The 23,140-nt window shown below is 40.7% G+C and overlaps 1 protein-coding gene across 1 annotated transcript in view; it reads right to left on the reverse strand.

Annotated features, from left to right (window-relative positions):
* Positions 1–8,713: 8,713 nt before the first annotated feature.
* Positions 8,714–23,140, reverse strand: part of LOC125232780 (claspin-like) — a 56,702-nt gene continuing 42,275 nt past the window's right edge. Inside the window, 6 exon segments of the mRNA XM_048138562.1 lie at positions 8,714–10,066; positions 10,712–12,074; positions 14,840–14,979; positions 17,326–17,373; positions 17,376–17,584; positions 18,394–18,536. Coding sequence (XP_047994519.1) covers positions 10,722–12,074; positions 14,840–14,979; positions 17,326–17,373; positions 17,376–17,584; positions 18,394–18,536 — 1,893 coding nt within the window. The 3' untranslated portion in view covers positions 8,714–10,066; positions 10,712–10,721.

A 23,140-nucleotide genomic window follows, 5' to 3' on the forward strand; every position in this document is an offset into this window, starting at 1 on the left:
GGACTATTCGTATCATTTTGACACTATTCGGTCCCATTCGTTCTGATCTTTCCGACCGCAGTGGTCGCTGGTCTGGCTGAACTAAATGAGCAAAAGACCTAAAAGAGCGAACTAGTTCGTGGGAGCGATTGAACGAGATCGGAGCGCTCCGATCAACGAACGAAACGGCACAAGCCTACATAGCGTAAACAGGCATTCTTAAAAGTCGGTGCAGTGGTAAGAAATTGTTCGCTCAGTGCGAAATCATTCTCTTCGGCTACTTTTTTTATTATTCTTATAAATGGGCTTACTAGCCCAGACTAGCCGAAGCGAAGACGTGTCCTACGATGGAGTGAACCCGCCCAGAAGGTGCCTGTTCACCCTTGATTTGGTACTACGTTATTACATACTATGCTGCTAGGTAAGTGCAAAGTTAGCGTGGTCAAAGTCTACCGATGTTTGCCTACCCGCAATCGCTCAAATGATAAAGCTAGCAAAACACTGCGTTCCGCGAAGCGCTTATACTTATTATCTTTCATTGTGAGTTGATCGTAAACGGGCACCTGTTCTCATCGCTAGCTATCTTTTGCTCCTCGGTAACCAGTTAAAGTTTGACCTTCAAGAAATTATAAGACCGGTCTGGCGCAGTCGGTAGTGACCCTGCCTGCTACGCCGCGGTCCCGGGTTCGAATCCCGGTGAGAACATTTATTTGTGTGATGGGCACAGATATTTGTTCCTGAGTCATGGATGTTTTCTATGTATTTATATAACAATACATACATACATACATACAATCACGCCTGTATCCCATAAAGGGGTAGGCAGAGCACATGAAACTACTAAAGCTTCAGTGCCACTCTTGGCAAATAAGGGGTTGAAAGAAAACGAAACTGTGACATTGCAGTGACAGGTTGCCAGCCTCTCGCCTACGCCACAATTTAACCCAACTTATATAAGTATTTATATATTATATATATCGTTGTCTGAGTACCCACAACACAAGCCTTCTTGAGCTTACCGTGGGCCTCAGTCAATATGTAAGAATGTCCTATATTTATTTATTTATTAATTTTATTTATTTAATATGTCACACGCTCATATGACGTTCTTGCAAACGCGACTTCGATTGACAAAAATGGCTTTAGGGCCAGTTGTATAAACCACATTTGACAGACACATCATCGTCACGCAGCAGAGGTCTATGGAACTTCCCATACAATCAAATTTAACGAACGCTTTAACGGTGACAGACGGTTTGGTGCAACCGGCCCTTAGAGAAAGAAGCATGGCGTTCTTTGGTGTGACAGCACAAGATCCATTTCGGTTCGCCTCATCAAGGGCAACTTGCACGCTAAGTGCTCACATTATCCGATCCGATATCGAATTTCTGACCGATATCTCATACATTACAGGTGCCATCTTGGATTTTTCCATTGGAATCTTTCCGACATCCGATCGGATAATGTGAAAACGGACTAAGGGTTAGCTATCTAACTCGGGGTTAAGCGTTTACCAAGAGACAGTCAAGCACATAGATAATGTACGTAGATATAGAAAGACCTAAGGGATCGAGTCGAATGCGCCACACATGAAAATTACAAACGCGCGAATTTTTTTCCATACAAGGACAAGTTCCGACAGTTTTCTGTTAGCGTTGCATATGGTTTGATGAGTGGCTAAGGCCCAAAGTACCCATATGAAGAATTGGTCATAGGTGCCTCCCCCTCCAACGTTAAATAGGAGTGGTGTGTATTTCTACGAAAAACATATGATAGTAGACTATCGGCCTAAGAGGAGAATTTAAGCAGGGGATACGCTAGTGGCTAACCCTGAAAATTTCAAGTGACCCTAAATAAGTGGTGGTGTTTGCACTGGTTATCTAGCGAGCACGCGCCAACCGCCGGCAACGCGACCACGACCGACGGCGTCCGCTGGTGACACATGCGCGTGATTCACGCTGACGTCACCGTCCGCGTATCCTGCGCTGAGGAAAATATCGAGTGATTGCTGAACGAGGTTTGCTGGATATCCCCGGATCTAACTGTTAATTAACTAACATATTATTCATGAATGGTGAGGTTGAAATAACAGGATTTAAGTTAGAGTTAAACGAATATTATTCAGTAACATCAATATATTATACTACATGCGACAATTTGCCAGCGAGTTTTAAGTTGGATATTCATACCGCGACAGTGACAAAGAACTCAAAGAAGCATACTGTGGCTGCCTGATGATAAGCAGTCACCGTAACCTATGGACGCCTGCGACTCGTTAAGTTAATCGTTAGCTTACCAGTCTTACCACACACAGTACGGTTCTCAGCGCCATCTGTTGGGAAACTGCTGTTTATTATTTTCTTTTTTTCCTGATCATCTTTGAGGCACTGGAGAATCCTGGACAATACAATAATTTTATTATTTCAATAATTATGAGATGGTTAATATAATAATCAATACGTAATATAAGCAAATAAGAAGATTCCTAAACTAATTGCCTTATCATTATCACACGCCACGCTTAACAACGCCATCTAGTGAAACTGATACCTACTTATGTATTAAGGTGACTTGTTTGTTGTAGAGTGTAGATTGTAATGTGAATTTCTTAGATCCTTCTATTTTAAACAATAAGTAACCGTCTTGTTCGTAGTTTTAAAACCAAACTATCGCTAGTTGTAGAGAAATCGTAACTTTTAACAGCGCACCAAGCGGAAACTATTACAAACTAAAATAGTGCGTGAAGCACGTGATGAATGCGAAGTGGATTGTTCACTTGGCATAGCTCAGAATAAATGATAGATTAAATAGGTAATACTTCTAGAGGCTCTAGGCGCTCTAGAGCATTCAAAGTCCACTATGTTGAATGATGTTGTAGTTGTTTGTGGTTAAGTAACAAACACTATTATATTTCACTCTCGCTAGAGATTGACTAGCTCCCGAAAGATCTTTATCTTCCCATCCTTTCGAGAAGGCCAAGCCAGTGGAGACAATGTGATTTGGTTTTAATTATTATATTGACTTGGGATTGTTAACTTTTGCCGAATCGAATCAATAAATAGTTATTACCTATCCGATTATTTATCCCATACATTTTTCCGAATCAGAATCATTAAATCTATTGAGCACCGAGGAGGCTTGAACTTTTTGGCAAATTAAGGGTTAACCCTTGCAAAGGCGGTGCTAGTTGCCACATCATCTTGACCAGACTCTACGCGCGAGTTACCAAAGTCCAAACGGTTGTTCCATTGCGTGTTTCGCGCCGCTTTTTCGTGTACAGAATAGGCCCCCACCAGAGCGGCGGTTCACGCCCGGTGCGTTCCGTTCCTCGACCGCGATGAGACACGCGTTCCTATTGCCAGCCAAGGTTAGGAGTTATGTTATAGATGGTCAACCAATCATGGCACTAAAAACCGCGGCAAATTTGAAAAATGTAGGGTTTCATCGACTAATTGTCTTCATAAAACGTGTGCCTTTCTAAACCTTGAAGTTGGTGGAATCATCGACGAGCTATAACACTTTACAATGACGAGAAGATTTGACAAATTCAACCGTTATTAAGATAAGTTTACGAGTTAAGTCCCGCGACTTCGTAACGGACATGGTCAATACCTCAGGGCCTAACGCGAACATCTTTCTTTTGTGTCTGAGAAAAATGACCAGATTCGCGGCCAACAAGGACGCGGAATAGGACATAGGACTGCTTTAAGACCTTTTTTATGCAACCACCTCCATATGGATTACTAAGGGCTGATACAGACGCATCCCAACTGCAACTTGTATATTGCAACAACTTTCACTCCGACTGAATCACCCCTAAGGTCATTAGGTTGAGGGTTAAACTGATCAGCGTTGATAGTAACACCCGCACTCGCGTTATGAATGAGAATACAGTCTATTGTATTGGTTAAAACGGCTAGACAGAAGACTCGGTGCGTGATTCGCACGCTAGCGGCAAACCTTCGAGAAGTTGCGCACATTTTTCACTCGCAGTATAGTAAAGTCCTAGTGACTAGTCCTCTATATGTTGCACTTAACCATAATAATAACATAATTTTACATAATCCCACTCTTGACATTTTCTCGCAGACAGAGCCTCCCAGAGGTCCAAGCCACTGCAGCTCGCTACCTCAAGTCCATATCCACTCCCACATGTATTAATATTAATTGATTTTAGTTATAAGCTTAGTGTTAGTTTTAAGTGTTTGTAACACATAACTTGCATGCCTGGATTTTCTGTCAATGTAAGTTGGTTAAATAAATGATAAATGAATAAATGATAAAGTAAATGTTCAAGTTTTTAATCCACGAAAAACTTTATAAATTCCTAACATACATAAATCCACTCCTGTTTTCCCCAAAGAGGTAGGCAAACCATGTGAGCTGCTCAAGTTTCAGACTTTTAGCGAATAACGGGTTGAATGAAACCGAAATTTTGATATAGCAGTGACAAAGTTGCTAGCTCATCGCTCACACCACAATCGAACCCAAATCCCACAGTCGACTTTTGAGAGAAAAGGGGGTGGTGAAATCCGTAGCCCGTCTCGACACGGGCAAGGGAAGGCGGTGTCTACATCATCATCATTCTCCTTGCGTTATCCCGGCATTCGCCGCGGCTCATGGGAGCCTGGGGTCCGCTTTGACAACTAATCCCAAGATTTGGCATAGGCACTAGTTCTACGTAAGCGACTGCCTGCTTCCAACCCGAAGGGTAACTATATGCCTTATTGGAATAAGTCCGGTTTCCTCACGATGTTTTCCTTCACCGAAAAGCGACTAGCAAATGTGTCGCTTAACTTCAAACTCGGGTAAATCCATTCGGCTTTAAAAGGTTGATTATGATTGTATAAAATAAAGTTCAAACTTTCAGCGACACAAATATCAAATGACATTTCGCACATAAGTTCCGAAAAACTCATTGGTACGAGCCGAGATTCTATCCTACATCATATACCTATTGGTATTATATTTTCGTTATAAACTGGTTTACCCAAGTCGCCAGCGGTCGTGCAGTACGAACGCTCGATGAGAATACCTTTTGTTCGTAACCTCCACATCACCTTGCCTCGCTCCACGAGACGACTACCTACTACGACGCAAAATCTGCTTCATTACGTTAGGGTTTCAATTGTGTATAGTCAGCGGCAATAATGTCGCAGAAAAGGTTTCAAAAATATCTGACACATTTGGCTGGTGAAAAGAGATTACCATAGTAGTAGTATTTTTATGAGCGTGCCAGATATTTATGCAGCTTTCTTTTTGTGCGATATTATTGCCGGTGACTGTACTATGTATTATACTTATGCTGCATTCAGTGTTTCGAGAATACATATATAAGACGAAAAAACAATAAATCTGTTCAATGTAAACTAGCTCTGTGTTTTCACATTATCCGATCCGATATCGGATATGGGACCGACATTTAAGCCGCCATCTTTGATTTTTGCCTTTGAAATCCTTCCGACATTCGATATCGGATCGGATAATGTGAAAACGCATTAACAGTGCCATCTAACAAGGAATTTTATAACTAAATAAAAACTTAGGACTTGGTGTCGTGTCATTCACTAGAAAGGTGAAGAATACGGGACAGCGCTATGATACAAACGAGGTTTACCTCGATACAGGGTCTATAATATGAAACAGCGCCATCTTCAACTACACACTGCTAGTTTACTGAGAAATCCACCCTGTGCCCAAAAGGTGGATGGTAACTAAATAATAACGAAATCGCATACTAATCGCGATAACCAAAATTTGAAATGTGTGAAAAATAATTTATAAGACCACTTTTAAAAGAAATAAACAACTTATTGAAAGGTACATAACAGGTACATTCTTGTGATAGTTAAATTATATCTTGAAGCCTGTGATATGAGCGGGTACAGCCGTGGTCCGGCTGGGGAGATGCAGAAAAAAGGAAGTTCGAAACGAGTGGCGCATGATTAAAACACGACCGAAGGGAGTGTTTTAAATCGACACGAGTTACGAATTTCCTTTTCGCTAATGTATCGTTCTACGTTTTTCAGTACCGGCCCTCCGAAGTTTCGACCTGACAAGAAATGAACTACTTCTCGCACTAGTGCGTAAAAAAAGCACCATCTCCACATTTTAACTAATCAGCACCATAATTTTTCCATAAGGACGTAAGTTATCAAGGATATCATAGCATTTATCAGCCAAAAGAATCTCAAGTAAAAACAAGAATTATTTAAACTCCTGCGCTAACACTAAAGGCAAATATCCAAATACAAACGAACTGCAACTTCTACGGGAACTGCATGCAGACATAGCAGTTCCTATGCGAGTTGCAGCCCGGTTGCAGTGCGTATACACGCAGTAAATAATATTAAATATAATGTACGCAGTAAATTTCATATTTGTATAATTTGTAGTATTTTATAGCTCTATACGTAGGTCAGAAACGTACTGGGTCAACTGGGTTTGACGAAGTATTTCGTTGGAAGCCGTGAGCGTCAGCACCCCTGGACCACTACAGATATTTGATGTTTAGTACATACTAAAATTTAGTACCTATTTGATACTATTTGGTACCTGAGTACATATATTTGGTACCTCCACTGATATCGAAAAATCGAGCGAATAAAGTGGCCAGACATTCTGACGTCAGGATGTCTGGACCATTTTTGGTTTACATAGTTCTAGACAACACTACTAATTGATATCTTAGTCAATATTTACTACCTATTTGGTACCTGTCAATATATATTTTTTAAATTTTTTTGGCATACCAGAAAAAAGTTATGACCGAGTTTAAAGTTGTGAGCCCGGCCGTGCCGTTGAAGTATGTAGCGCCTGTCAAAAGTATAGAGACAAATCCGCCTGCCGGGCTCCTGCGCGCGTCAACTTAAATAGGAATTTAGTTTTAGCATAGATTAATTAAGTAAAGAATAATTTTGAAATAATACGACTTAGGTCATTTAAATGAAATTATTTCGTGAATTGAACAATACCATTTGTCGCGAGAGTATAGTAATGCCATCTATTGTTTTACGAGTCAAACATATAAAACGATGTACTGAGTTACACGTCTTCCTTTACTTAGTTTAGTCTATGGTTTTAGGCACTCGCACATCATCTCTACTACTGACTAGTGGCATTAATATAGTCGAAATATAAAAGTAATTAGTGTAATTACACTAGTTTTCCATTTTCCTCCTGAGACCTAAACACGTGGCAACAGTTGGGCAAATTCTAGGGGGGAAATAGCATAAACTGTTATTATTAACAGCGTCATTGGTAATATTGGTATATAGGATGTATTTTGATGATGTGGACCAGTCTATGGTCCACGAGCTCCGTTATAGGGGTTTATCATAATTATAAATATACCACTGCTTTCGGTAACATTTGTTTTTTGCGTCAATTAGTGTCAATTATGAATTAAGAATAAATACTAACATCAAATCAATCATCTACTATCAGTACCTACAACCACAATGCCGCCAAATCTGCCATACAGCTCTACAGCTGCTGAACAGTCGCAAAAATGACCGGCTGTCAGGGGTAAACTGATTTACAAATTTCTCCGCCATGACATTAGACGTTATTAAGACTGTAGGAGGTTATCTCAGGAGGAAAATAGAAAACTAGTGTAATTACACTAATTACTTTTATATTTCGACTATATTAATGCCACTAGTCAGTAGAGATGATGTGCGAGTGCCTAAAAATAAATTCCTATTTAAGTTGACGCGCAGGAGGGCAGGCGGATTTGCCTCTATTCTTTTGACAGGCGCTACATACTTCAACGCCACGGCTGGGCTCACAACTTTAAACTCGGTCATAATTTTTTTCTGGTATGCCAAAAAAATTTAAAAAAAATATATTCTGGTACGCCAAAAAAATTTTAAAAAAATATATTGACAGGTACCAAATAGGTAGTAAATATTGACTAAGATATCAATTAGTAGTGTTGTCTAGAACTATGTAAACCAAAAATGGTCCAGACATCCTGACGTCAGAATGTCTGGCCACTTTAGTCGCTCGATTTTTCGATATCAGTGGAGGTACCAAATAGGTACTAAATTTTAGTATGTACTAAACATCAAATATCTGTAGTGGTCCAGGGGTCCTGACGCTCACTGGAAGCCGTATATACTCCTCAAACTAACCAACATTTTGTTCGACTTATCATTATCTTTAGGTTTCCTATTATACAAATATTTTCTTCTACGTACGAGGTCATCATTGCAACTGGCGTTATTTGTTACGCATAACAAACATTGCGTCTTTGCATAAAGTTTGTTCGGAAAGTCAAAAGAGTCGTGGAATTTATTGGACCCCATACATTTCTTTCGTATATTCCCTAATTTTTTTCGTATATTCGTTCATAGGGTAGTGAAATAAAATACACGTTTAAAAATTCTACTTCCATTATATTTCAACGTCATAATGCAATCGTGACAATTAAATTATTTCAATTGCGTTCAAGACCTGTCCATTTTCGACGTAGAAAATGTATGAACTAGATATAGTATGTTTTCTTAATATTAATCGTAAGGAGCTTATCTTACAGAAGAGGTATACAGTCTACGCGGGGATGGTTACCCTCTTTATCTACACAACTACCCCCTTATTCATAAACGTACACTAAAGTTATCAAGCCGATAAAGTTCGTTTGTCCCTTTCTATCACACCAATACGTCGGAAAGGGACAAACGAACTTTATCGGCTTGATAACTTTAGTGTACGTTTATGAATAAGGGGGTAAGTCTTTTAGGAAAAATGCAGTCTTGGCTAGAATATATGTGGTAGAAAAAAATGAGAACAATTGAAAAAAAAATTGTTATAGACTACTTTTTTAATTCTTCCCCCTTTTAGTACCACAGACAAGACGACACTCTACATTAGACTTTTTTAAAGGGCTCGCCCCCTCGCATAGGCTATAGACCTCGTCTGACCCAGAATGGCTAAATGGTATTATAAACTTAATTAAATTATTAAAAAATCAGTCTAGCTAGACCAAAAGGATCGTTTTTCATTTTAAGTTGGTTCATAAAATTGTTCACGCGTCCTAACAAGACGACAGTCTTAAAGCTAAAGAATTCAATTTAAAGCTAGATAAATCATAAAAAACTTACATTTACATTAACAATCAATTCAAAATTTTAAATAATAAAATATGCACCATGGCAGAAAGTCGTTGAAATAAAACATTAAAATAATCACGAAGTGTGCGTTCGAGCTTAAAACAAGTAGGAAACAAAAACCAACACTCCATCCCTGTATACCACGTACCTCACTAGCACAGCCTCCGAATCACGAGCACCACTCCATGTCCTATCACAGCACAATTTTATAATCCAACTTCAAATGAAACCATACAATTAGTTTGGCAATGGATGAAATTTAGGAAATTTAATACGTATGACTTAAGAATCACAATACAGTTAATTAATACTTATGAATAGTTACCTTAGTCACGAGATACGGAGGCCGCCCGTGCCTACTGCCCGGGTTCAACGCATCACAATAGACATAGCGTATGAGGGAATGTGCAAGCGAACCATACACTCAAACATGCTCAACTAAATGTCGATTGAGGATGTATTTGGCACCTCCAGAGGGACACATGTGCGGTGTATATGGTAAATTCTAATGAGATTCAGTCAAAATGGAAATGTTAAGCACATTTGAGTGTTCAGTATTTGTTTTATAAATCATGGCATTTTCATATAAGGTCAATGCGGCCAATTACTCAACTACTCCGTCCATTTATAATTTCATTGACAAAGCAATATTCTAGTATAGGCTTTTAGTATCGGCCATCAAAGCTTTATTTTTTTACACGGTTAATAAAATAAAAGAAAGATTTGCTCGTGGACGAGTCATCGACCAAATTTGCCACATTGAACTTCTATAACGTCAAGTCGCTTTAAAAAACGCATAAAACGATTGTGTGCTGGCGGATACGGGCACGGGCGGCCGCCGCGTAGTACACAGTAAAATTTAATACACGTACAAACTAGGAAGTGATGCCGTTCAGCGTGGAAGCAACCTCAGTCTTGTCATTCCGATGTGGACCATACACTTACGAAGCCCTGCGAATCCGCTCTCCCGTACTCTGGAATATAAAATGTTCATAGTTATTATTTGACAAGTTTTGTGTTTTGTTACAGGGTTTGAGGATTGATCATCAAGAAAAGTTGGGGCAGATTAAAACAACATGATGGAAAAAGATTCAGAAAAATGTGTTGTATTTTGTAATCTGTATAAGATGACGATTTAGATATTTATTTCAAATAAAGTAGCAGGAAGAAAAAGATGTTAATCACTTTAAATTGTTGTGTTAATTTCGAGAAGCAGCAGCACAAGCCCAGCAGTGCAAGTGGTTCTTTATCATGTGGTATTGAATCCACTGTATAACTGTGTTTTCTTAAAGTAAAACGCAACCAACCACAATACAAGCAGAGCTTACCGTGGGGCTCAGTCAATCGGTATAAGAATGTCCTATAATATTAATTATTTTATTTATATATTCCTCGTTTATGCCAAAAAAGAGACTCTTCACAAATATTTTTATCCCTTTGCTGCTATTCCTATTGTACTCCCACGATATTGGCTGTCAACATCGCAGCGAACTCGACAACTATATAATAATGCGCATACAATAGAAATAGAACCGGGCGGGCCAATGTACAATCTATATGGAAGGAGTCCTTTCTTTAGTGGGTTTCATAAAGTAAGATAGTGAGCGGTGTGTACATACCGTGCTCGCTTTATGCTTCCGTAGGCTGCTCGACGGCGGCGGGCTCCTGCGGCACGGGCTTGAGCTTGATGTCGGCGTCGTCGGGCTGGCTGTCGCCCCGCGCGGCGTCCGTGGAGTCCCCGTTATCCCCGCTGGCCCCATTTTCCCCGTTCTCTGTCGCTTTCCCGTTGACGACGGGAAGCCTTGACTCTTCGGAGTCTCCGTTCATCTTAGGCGCGTCCCCGTTGGTCGCCTTGCCGTTGACTTGCGGTTCGCCGGTTTCGGTCGGTTTGCTCGTTTCGGTTTCCGGTTCGGCGGGCGTGCTGTCGGCGGGCTGGGGTTCGGCGGGCGTGCTCTCGACGGGTTTTTCCTCCACCGGCTTACTCTCTTCGACGGGTTCGGGTTCCGTTTTGTTTTCCTCTACTTTAGGCTCCTCTACTTTCTCGGGCGTCACCTCCGTTTCGGTCGCCTTTACCTCCTCTGTATCTTTGCTGTCCGTCGCGGATCCGGTCTCGACGGTCTCTTTCCGCTCTACCTGTGTCTCTGCGCATCTGACGTCGGGTTTCACTTCTGTCGCGACTTCCACCGAACTGCTCTCCTCCTTCTTTTCCGATTCTACAATTTTGTCCGTTTTATCGTCTACTCCGTTAGCCTGTTTGACTTCCTCGCTGACGCCATTTTCCGTCTTACTCTCCGTTTCACCAGCCGCCGAACTCAAAATTTCGTTCTGTTTCATCTCCAGCTCCAACTCGGTGTCCAATATTCTGTCGACAATATCGTTCGAGTCCGTATTCTCAGTCTCCATGGTTTCCTCGGCGATAGGGTTTAGGAGGGGTTTCACGGGGATGCTGTCCAAGTTTGTGACGTCCTGTACTTTGGAGAGGATGTCGCCGCACTCCTTGTCGAGAACTTCGCCGACGTTCTGGAGTACCTCCATGTCCTCGGTCGCCGGTGGTTCCTCGACAACGGGGACTAGGTCGTCTACTACCTCAGCGAGCACGTCCTTCTCGAGAGTGACCTCCTCAATGACCGGTGTAGAGACTGGTGGGGTCTCCTCAGCGACGGGTGCGGGTTTGCCGTTCTCCATTTCAACATCCTTTGGTTTAGCATCTTCAGTCTCAGGCTTGGCGGGTTCGGTATCAGTCTGTTTGTCTTCAGTCTTCTCCTCCACCACAGGCTCGACGTCGAGCATGGGCGCGTCGGCGGCCTCGTTGGAGTCGGTGATCTCCTCGATGGTGGTGACGACCTTGACGGGCTCCTCGGCTGCGACGTCCATCTTCTCCTCAGTCTCGGGTGCGGCCGCGGTGGCGGCTTCGGCAGTCTCCTTCACGTCTTTCTCGGCGTCAGTCTTGGGTACTTTGGCGGGCATTTCCTCGTCGTCCTCCTGAAAACATTGTAAATTTGATTTAATGGAGGAAATTCTGTGCCGTTTATTTTATTAGTACCTCATTATTATCAATGAGAACTTATAGTAGAGTGCTGTCACACAGCGCGAGCTGAGTCGCAAGCTACCTTTCTCGCGTGGCAAACGGATTGTAACGTCGAAGCAGGTCGCTCGAGCGTGGTACGTCTACATTGGCCATTACCCGCGAGATACGTTGCCCTATGTGGACACAACTACTAATTCATTTTCAATTTTCAGTAATTCATTTTCAATTTTCAAACATCATTACAAGTTATTTAGTTGCTTGTAGTAATTGAAAACAAATTACTAACCGCAACCAGACCCCACCCACCGCTTATTATGCGATACAAAACACTAGAACAATTGCACATTCTAAAATGACAAAGTTGTGCCTATACTTGTATAGCAATAGTACAGTACAGACGTAGTGCAAAAAGGGTTTCCTTCCTATTTCTCCGGAAACGTTCGTATTTGTCATGCTAGTTCAGACATGTCTGTACTTGTACTGAGATTGACTGAAATAGCATTACGCGTTCGTACGTTTCCGTAAAAATGCGAAGGAAAACCTTTTCGTGTATTTACACACATCTGTATATTTTTTTTCTTATCACCAACACCATACTGACATAAGCTTGCACCAACATTACAATTCTCACACCAAAGTCTAAGCAGGGGGTAAAAGGTCAATTTAGTACCAATGTTCAGGTTTTTGCTTTTAATAAATATAACATATTTATTCATTGTTGCTATTCCTAATTTCTATATACTTCTCACTGAGTCATCTGAGAGACTGTTGCTAATTCATTCATATTTGTATCTTTTTGGCGTCAAATCCTGATAAATAGTAAACATCATTATACATATTTTTTATTCATATTTTATCACACCATAAATTAAAAATTTTGTTCAACACTAAATAAATCAACAAATAAATAAAACCAAATATATGATTTACGAATTTTATTTCACAATATAATATATTCAGCCAAAATGATACATATTTATCCTTATATTTACGCCTTAATATACTTATTAATTTCTGCTTCTAAAAAAGCGCGATAAATGAGAAAAAAATAATAAGTTGATCAATAGCCGGGTCCACACAGAGCGAGGCACGCCTCGAGGCAATTTTTTGTGCTCGCGCGGCAAATATTCAATGTAGATGTGCTTAGACTTAGATAGGTTGCTCGGCCGCAAAACGCGCGGACTGCCTCAACCTAGGCACATCACATTGGACATTTGCCGCGCGAGCACATTGCCTCGTGACGTGCCTCGCTCTGTGTGGACCCGGCTAATCAATCATTGAAATATTCGTTTTTTTAGTAGCTTAAAAGTCCGACAGAAAGTACGGCCAGTGCGAATGCTTGTGGAACTAAATAGTCTAAATACTAGCTGTTTTCCTCACTACAAGATCGTAAATTCACTAAAGCCGGCACAAATGTCGAAAATCATGTAAAATATGTACAGATCTAGTTCCAAATACTTTTCCTTCCAATTTTCACGGAAACTCATGAACGTGTCATGCTATTTCAGCCGGGTTCAGTTCTAGAAGTAATAACTTTGACTGAGCCAGCACGACAAAGACGAACGTTTCCGAGAAAATACAATGGAAAACCATTATGATGCCTGTGTCACTTTTGTACAATATTATCTCACATATATAGGCATTTTCAGAATTTGGGTCCCCCAATTAGCAAAAGTTGTTAACAAACATTAACTCACTGTCAGTTTTGTGACGATAATTAATCATAAAATCTGTATAAAATTTTACTTTTTCCACATTCTGAATGTAGATTATCGCTTAAAGTTTATGAAATTAACACAAAAACAATATTTTTATTGAAATTTTATGCTTAGTTATTGTCACAAAACTGACAGTGAGTTAATTTTGTTAACAACTTTCGCTAATTGGGGGTCCCAAATTCTGAAATTCCCATACTATCCATTCGCATCAGATTCTCTTAGGGCCAGTTGCATCAATCACATTTGACAGACACATCATCGTCACGTAGCAAATGTCTATGGAACTTCCCATACAATCAAATTTTACGAACGCTTTAACAGTCACAGACGATTTGGTGCAACCGACCCTTAAATTTATGATACTTTAAAAATAATATGAACATTTGAATAACATATTATAATATTATTTACAATACAATACAATAAACTATATAAATATACAACAATATTAGCTGTAGCTTGACCAGAAAGTTACATTTTTGTTTTAATAAATTCAGAGTATATATGGATCCATCTTTCTGATCAAGCAATAAATAAGTGCTGAAGCCAACAACCATATACAAATTATATTGAATATTTTATTAAGGCAATAGGTATGACAGTGATATTACATAATTAATGTAGATTTTTTATAGAAGGATCTTATAATTGTCTTAAAATTGAGTAAGAAAAGGATATAGTCGTAAGGTACATGGAATTTAGTACACTTTCAAAATGTAGCTTTTTCACGCTATCCATCCAAATTAAAAGGGATGAGTATAGTTTTGAGTCTTTTACAGTGTTGAAAAACGTCGTATGAAACACGTGCGCATCGGTCATTACACACATCGGCTCTCTTATGCGTTCCGCTTCGCTCGCTCGCACAATACCGCCTCGTCTGTAGTGACTAACCTACGTACTATTATGTAGTAACACCGTCTGTGCATCTAACTACAACTCACCTGGCGGGTAAACAAACTACTGTGCATGCAAGCGTGCTAGGATAGAGAGGCGGAAGGCACCTGCGGCGGCTTGCGCTTGTTGCTGGCGAGCTGCGCCAGCGAGTGCAGCACGGCGAACGTGTGCGCGGCCGGCAGCGCCGCGGTGCCGGCGCGCGCCACCAGCGCCGCCTGCAGCCCGGCCGAGCGCGCCGCCGTAGCCTCTGCAAAATGTACCACACGAGGATTTTACTCTAAGGACCTATTTAGACGGTACGAGTGCTCACGTGTGAAATTCCAGATAACTTTGTACATTTGAATCACGTCTCCGATTTGGATAAAGATTGGTAGGCTGAAAGAGTCCGTGATGCTGAGCGAGATCCACTAGGTTTCCCTGTATGAAACCTTCCTTTTTTAGGGTTCCGTAGTCAACTAGGAACCCTTATAGTTTCGCCATGTCTGTCTGTCTGTCCGTCCGTCCGTCCGTCCGTCCGTCCATCCGTCCGTCCGTCCGTCCGTCCGTCCGTCCGTCCGTCCGTCCGTCCGTCCGTCCATCCGCGGATAATCTCAGTAACCGTTAGCACTAGAAAGCTGAAATTTGGTACCAATATGTATTTCAATCACGCCGACAAAGTGCAAAAATAAAAAATGGAAAAAAATGTTTTATTAGGGTACCCCCCTACATGTAAAGTGGGGCTGATATTTTTTTTCATTCCAACCCCAACGTGTGATATATTGTTGGATAGGTATTTAAAAATAAATAAGGGTTTACTAAGATGGTTTTTTGATAATATTAGTATTTTCGGAAATAATCGCTCCTAAAGGAAAAAAAAGTGCGTCCCCCCCCTCTAACTTTTGAACCGTATGTTTAAAAAATATGAAAAAAATCACAAAAGTAGAACTTTATAAAGACTTTCTAGGAAAATTGTTTTGAACTTGATAGGTTCAGTAGTTTTTACACTGAGCGTGGCCCGACACGCTCTTGGCCGGTTTTTTTTGTAACCAGATTTTTATACATTTTTGGTAACAAAAAAGGAAATTTTCATACAATCAACCTAGGACATTTTGGGAAACCTAGTGGATCTTGCTCAGCATCATGGACTCTATCAGCCTACCAATCTTTATCCAAATCAGAGACGTGATCCAAATGTACCTTATCGGGAATTGCTGACGTACGAGTTATATTACATTGAGGTATTTGATGGCTGTGCAAAATTGTATGTGAACACAGGCGGCTCACTCCGCGATTCTATCGCCGCGCTACAAGTACATGCCGGGGGCCGCGAGTTTGCGGCCCGTTCAGTGGTGACGACCTTCGCGCGGCGCAATAGAATTCAATGTCGGCTGCTCGCGTGCGGTCCGTTTGATAATGTAGGTAAGAATTTAAAATGGCGACATTTTGTGAATATCAAACTAAAGAAGTGAGCCATTTAAAAAATCACGTCAATTTGTCGATCCGTTTTGTACTATATTATATATTCTGTGATGTAACCTCAACAGCCCGCAATGTAACTACAATCGCATGCGAAATCGCACGCCGTTGAATCAGGCCTAAATTATCGTCTTAAAAACACACACGAAGCAAGTGATTACATTGACAATACCATGAAACCATCTGATCTTTCCGTTGCCTGTGACTTGTGCAGTACCGTTTGTTTTATTAGATAAATGTTGGGCTCTTAAATGACAAACTTAGCCACCATTTATTGGAAAAGAGTCTCTAACGAGAGAGTGGCCTAAAAGAAGTTTTTGGGCCTACATATTTGATTTCGTAATATTCAGGTAAACTTTAGAAACCAACAAAGACTTCAATAAAATTGGTAAATAACAAAAGCTCCTCTGGCTTTGTCCCGACTTTATCTGTAATAACAATATAACTGCATCAAAGGACAGCTTTAAAGTAAACTGTAGAATTCAATCAGGAACAAAATCTCCTTAATTTGACTCCAATTTTCTCCACAATAGCTAGCTACATATACAGGGTGGAAAAATCGAATGCCACATGGATGGCAACTACCTTAAATATTGTAAATAGCACATTTTGTGTAAGGGAGACTTTCCTTTGTTTTTAAAAACAATAAATTCTGCATTTAAGGATTTATGAAAAATCGCTTGCCTCAGTCGGGACTCGAACCGGTCAAATGTGACAAAAAATAGCGTGCCAAATAATGTGCCGAATTTTCATGGCCTTCCGTTATTCTGATTGTATTTGTTATTTACATAAAAATGAACCTTATCAGTAACCCTTTCAATCTGCATCATAAAATACGGCACGTTATTTTTTGTCACATTTGACCGGTTCGAGTCCCGACTGAGGCAAGCGATTTTTCATAAATCCTTAAATGCAGAATTTATTGTATTTAAAAACAAAGGAAAGTCTCCCTTACACAAAATGTGCTATTTACAATATTTAAGGTAGTTGCCATTGATGTGGCATTCGATTTTTCCACACTGTATGGCAAGTCTCCAACTACGAACTGGCCGAACAGGAGCTTCTGCATCTGTACAGTGCCTCAGGAGTAGATGTAAATTTTGTGGCCTTTGGGTAAACTTTAAAACACATTACATACCTTCAATAATGTCAGTAAGGAACAAGATCTCCTCTGGCTTGACTCCAATTTTTCCGCAATAGCTGTATAGCTAGTTGCCTCCTGTTTATGTCCTACAGCGGTGTCAAAGTGGCCATCGATGCGAGGCAGCAGGTCTCCGGCGAGGGACTGGCCGAAGAGAAGCTTCTGAGCTTGCACGGAGCCGGAGGAGTAGATGTAGACTTTCTGGCCTTCGGTGGAGCGCCATTGGTCGAGGGCGGCTGCTACGTCGTCGTACACGCTGGAATTAGTTGGAATAGGATTTTAATAACGTTTTTATGATTAAGTAAAAATCTATAAGGATATGAATATCTGATGATGGCTTGACTTTCAAACAAAATATTTAAAAAGTGTGAGATGTATTGACACAGAGTGAGGTACGCCGCGATAATTGACTTGCTTGGTAAATAAGTACCCTATTTCCAAGAGAAACGAACTCTTGAAGCTCGGTTACACATGCGCGGTTTGAAAGCGCAGCGCTAGCGGAGCGCAATGATGTCGATGCGCCGGACGGAGCAGATTGCGAGCGTTTTCAAAGCGGATCGGCGGCGCTCTGCGATCCGCTCAGAATGCGCTCGCATTCCACTCCGCTAACGCTACGCTATCAAAACGCCCTGTGTGGCCGAACCTTTATTCTTAGCACTGTTTTTACAATAATATGCCCCAATGAACACGGACAGATATACAGGTTTTATTTAACTCTTCCTACTCTTGTTGCAAGCAGCGCTGGCGGCCTAAAGTCTAGACCGAAGATTTATTCACTAAGACTCATTTATAAAAAATGAAGTTGTAAAATAATGGCATCCAACTTACTGTCCCTTGACATCTCCGTTATCAATGTTATCATAGCCCTGCTTCCAGATGAGCCCCTGCAGCTGTTTGAGCGGGCTCGCCTTTCGGTCCGCAGACATCTGCCATTTCCGAACACCGAGCTAGTCATGACACTTACTGTTTCTTTACGTCCTCTTCATCATCCCTGCCTCCAGATAAGGCCTTAGAGCTGCTTAAAAGGTCCTTACGACCAGCAAACTAAGTATACATGTCACTTACTGCCCCTTGATATCTCCGTTGTCGTAGCCCTGCTTCCAGATGAGCCCCTGCAGCTGTTTCAGAGGGCCAGCCTTGCGGTCCGCAGACATCTGCCATTTCACGTTGCCGACGAGACCGCCGATCTGATCCTCCTTTGATGCATCCTGCAGTAACAACGTACTATATAGCATTTATGATACAATCTGGGCGACCGAGCTTCGCTCGGTTTTCTGTTAATTTCGTATCCTTGACATGTGTCGCCATCTAGTTCAAAAATGAATAATACCTACATGGAGCGAAAGAATTCTCAGCCTTAACAACACAACTACTCCACACGAGATGGCGCGCATTTCGCCACAAAAACTCAAATAGTGTATTTTTCTATTTGTTTTAGCCTTGACCTGTGTCGCCATCTAGTGTTTGCAATAAATAGTACTTACATCGACCGAAAGAATTCTGTCTTAACAGTACAACTACTGCACACGAGATGGCGCGCCAAGAAAAACGCATGAAAACTCGAAAATTCGCGTTTTCCGGGACCTAAGGATAAGTTAGACCGATTTTTCACCCCCAAAAACCCCCACATAACAAATTTCAGCGAAATCGTTAGAGCGGTTTCCGAGATCGTCAGTGTAAATAAATATATAAATAAATAAATATACAAGAATTGCTCGTTTAAAAGTATAAGATATTTAACTGGTACAAATGTAGTGCGAAAAGGGTTTCCTTCGGAAACGTTCGTATTTGTCATGCTAGTTCAGTCAATGTCAGTACATCTTGTACTGAGTCTGACTGAAATAGCATGACACGTTCGTACGTTTCCGTAACAATACGAAGGCAAATCTTTTCGAACTACATCTGTATGTACTTTTTGGTACATGTGGTGCCGGGTTAAGAATTTCGCCACCCTCTACCATGTGTGTCGTGGAGGTGAACTGTGGGTACATGGATTCAATTGTGGTGCGGGCGATAAGCTAGCAACCTGAAGTGTAATAATGCCGTATACAAGTTATACGAGGTAATAATGATAGGGAAGTGGACATAGCTATATTAAATGGAAATGACACTTTCACACAGCTGGTTTGGCACAGGAGTGCCGCGACAGAACCTATCGCAAGATCTTAGCCTGTCCGTCTCTTTAGTTTATAAAGTTAGAAAATTACGGGCAGTCTATCGCGCGGCTGGACTCTCACAGCTCACATTGCTTAGTTACTCGTACAAGCTGGTAAAAAGATTAAGAATAGGGTTTTCAAATTTATTTACAAAATAAACGGGACAAAACTTCAGTGTAGCACTTTTTTTAGGGTTCCGTACCTCAAAGAGGAAAAACGGAACCCTTATAGGATCACTCGCGTGTCTGTCTGTCCCTCTGTCACAGCCGATTTCTCCGAAACTACTGGACCGATTTACTTGAAATTTGGCACACGTGTGTAAACCTGTGGCCCAAAGACGGACATGTAATTTAATTAAATGAAATTTAATCACAGGGGTCACTTTTGGGGGGTAAAATTGAAAATTAAAAATCAAAGTTATTAAAACTATATTGTGTTACATATCAAATGAAAGAGCATTTTATCAGCATCTGAAATATATCTTTTTTATATTTTTTGTTTTGGTAATTTAGAAGTAATTTAAGAAAATAAGCAAAAAATGACCATTCCCCCCCCCCCTTATCTCCGAAACTACTTAGCGTAAAATTTTCAAAAAAATACACGAGATAGCCCTCTCCCTGTAGATTACAGGAAAACCTATTAGAAATCTACAGTCAAGCGTAAGTCGGACTTAAGAGAAAAAAACTCAGATTACGAATTTCACTCACTGCCGCTGCAAGTAGTTACTAAACGTCTTAAAATTGTGTAAGCGCGTTGGACAGTATAAAGAAATTCATTTCTGTCTTTTTCTTTTTAGAACTTGGTAATTTTTTTTTTCATTTGTACAAAATGACTTAAGTTCCTACTAAAAAGGAGGCGCTTAAGACCGTTTATAAATTGACTGAGCAAAATTTTATTCAAATCGGTGCAAAAAAAGGTGTCTGTTGACGAAAACATAGAATTTGTGCCACCGAAAGCCCAAATCTGAAGTCCATTTTGCTCTATCTCTTATCGTTTCCGAGATATATACGTAAAGTCTTGAAAGTGCGAAACGTTAACTTTGCCATCATAGTCGTTCAGGCGCTCATGAGTTCTTTGTATGGAAAAGTCGAAAACCGACTCGCACTTGACCAATGTTCATAGAACGTTGTGGTTTTTTTTTTTATTAGCAAAAATGACTTAAGTGCCTTCAGAAGTGCAGGTGCTTAAGACCGTTTGTAAGTTAAAGTTAGCTGTGATGGCTCAACGAAGAAAGAAGATTTCAATATCCTACTTATACATATTTCATTAATTTAACTATACAGTTTTTATTACTCAAGCCAAGCGTTACGTTAGCTATTGCTATTGAAAGGAAAACTTGTGTATAAAGCTTGAAACAAATTATGGGACGCGTCTGACGGACGCGGCTGACGACCGCGACTGATAAGCCGATGGCTTGCGTGGGCGACGGTTGCGCGATGGTCGCGCGACGGCGATGCGACGCATACGAAATAAAACCTTATCGATATGGAAGTAGACGATGCGATGAGACGTGACGGCGACGACCACGCAAGACACGGCGTAAGTGTGCACAGTCTTAAAACATTCAGCGCCTCAGATTGCGGTAGGACACCATCCGATTCATCCGAACGCTCAAGGCCATGTCCACGGTTTATGTCCAATAGTTTGCACAATTCAGTGTCGGCAGTGGACGGCGTTCGTCGCGTTTTAAAAAAAAATGAAAGTAGTTTTTATTACATTGCGAAGTTTTCGTTTGTCAACTAGACGCACACATTTGCAACTAAGCGATCGGACACTTTTGAGTGTCGAATTTGTAGGTGACAGTGTATCTACTAGCCTCGTGGCGCCGAATGTACTTTCTAAAGTACATAATGGTTTCAATGGAATTTTATCTCTCATGTAAACAAATAAAATATAATTTCTTTTGTTTCTAAAATTTTTCGAATAACTGAAATTGAATTCAATCTCAAGTACAATAAGAATCAAAATTCCCTAGCAAAAATTTTGTATGGTGGGCGCCACGAGGCTAGGGAAGTTTAAGTCGATGTTATCGCATCGATCTACTGAGGGGGGCGGTGCCTACACCAGGTGTAGTTGTATGCATATAGGTATGCATATAGGTAGGTGAGCTAGGGCTCACGCACACAGACGCGTCCACTGGCGCCGCACCGGTGTCCGCGTGCGCTCTCTGCAAATTCTATGCACAGCGCAGAATATGCAGAAACCACATGGTGGTCTGTGGCAGAAACTCAATAGACATTTTTAGGGTTTTTAAATTAAGTTATCATTAGATACTTATTTGCGGAGGTGTAAACAATTTCCTTCGTTTTGCCATATATCAATAGGTAATTACCTATCTATATTAAATTCATTAATCCGTATACATTACATTTTTACAATTAAGTGTATGAATTATACTTTTTATCGTACGGTCAGCTACATAAATATCTATACACCTGTATTCATTCAATTTTGAACCTCCTTCTTCAGTAATAAGTTTCGATATGTAAAGAAATTGAAGGACGATACACAGGCGGGCGGAGACACCGCGCGCCGCTGCGGGCGGGGCGGGAGGGAGGAGGGGTGTCGATGGACGATGTCACGCGGGATTCGCCGCGCGAACTCATCATTCGCGCGGTCGGCTCCCTTCGCTGCCTGCACACGTTCGCTGCTCTCGTACGATTTGATATTATACAGGGTGCCCGGTAATTAATGGACAACCTTTTAACCACCAAGAGGGCACCTTATATTGGTCCAGAAAATCTATGGGATATGGGTTAAATTGTGGTGTAGGCGAGAGGCTGGCAACCTGTCACTGCAATGCCATAGTTTCGTTTTCTTTTAACCCTTATTTGCCAAGAGTGGCACCTTATACTGGTCCAGAAAATCGACTTTAAGGTTTAGTAAAAGTCGCCTGGTTTTCGAGATTTTCACAATTTTTAAAATTTTAATACCTACTACCTAAAATTTTAAAAAGTGTGAAAATCTCGAAAACCAGGCGACTTTTACTAAACCTTAATGTCGATTTTCTGTAAGGTGCCCTCTTGGTGGTTAAAAGGTTGTCCATTAATTACCGGGCAGGGGCACCCGGTATATTTGTCAAGCAATTTCTATCGTAAGAAAGCGCGACTCATTCGCGCAGTCGGTTCACGTCTCTCGTTGTCGTACAATCTGACATTATTCAGCTACCTTTTATCGCTCGGCTTTAGTTCGCATATACACGGTGTTTCCGGTATCACTCAAAACCTCAGACACCCCAACTGATTTTTATTTTTTTAAACTCATCTAGAGTATTCATCTTTTAATCTGATCGTTACTTTTTTTTTAATTGAATTTTTAATTTTCTGTACAGCTCTACTTGACTTTTAGCTCTACACTCAATGAAATAATTGCTAACTACCATCATAAACCATAAGACTATTTATTTGTGTACGTTACTGCAACGACATAAGGTTTACTAATAGACAGCTAAGATGTCACTGTAAAACACTTTAAATCTTTGTCACAGTAAACTTCAAATTGGACAGGTAATCGCAGTAAGCAAATAAACTCAATATTCAAAATGACAAGGTTGTAATTAGGTACGAGTTCAATTTGTTATGACTTATGATAAACATTAAGATTAAACTGACAAACAACGTCAAACTAGTAGCGAAAAAAATAATCGTCCAAGTAAC

This window comes from Leguminivora glycinivorella, chromosome 13 (genome assembly GCF_023078275.1).
Source record: "Leguminivora glycinivorella isolate SPB_JAAS2020 chromosome 13, LegGlyc_1.1, whole genome shotgun sequence".
Taxonomy (NCBI): Eukaryota; Metazoa; Arthropoda; class Insecta; order Lepidoptera; family Tortricidae; genus Leguminivora; species Leguminivora glycinivorella.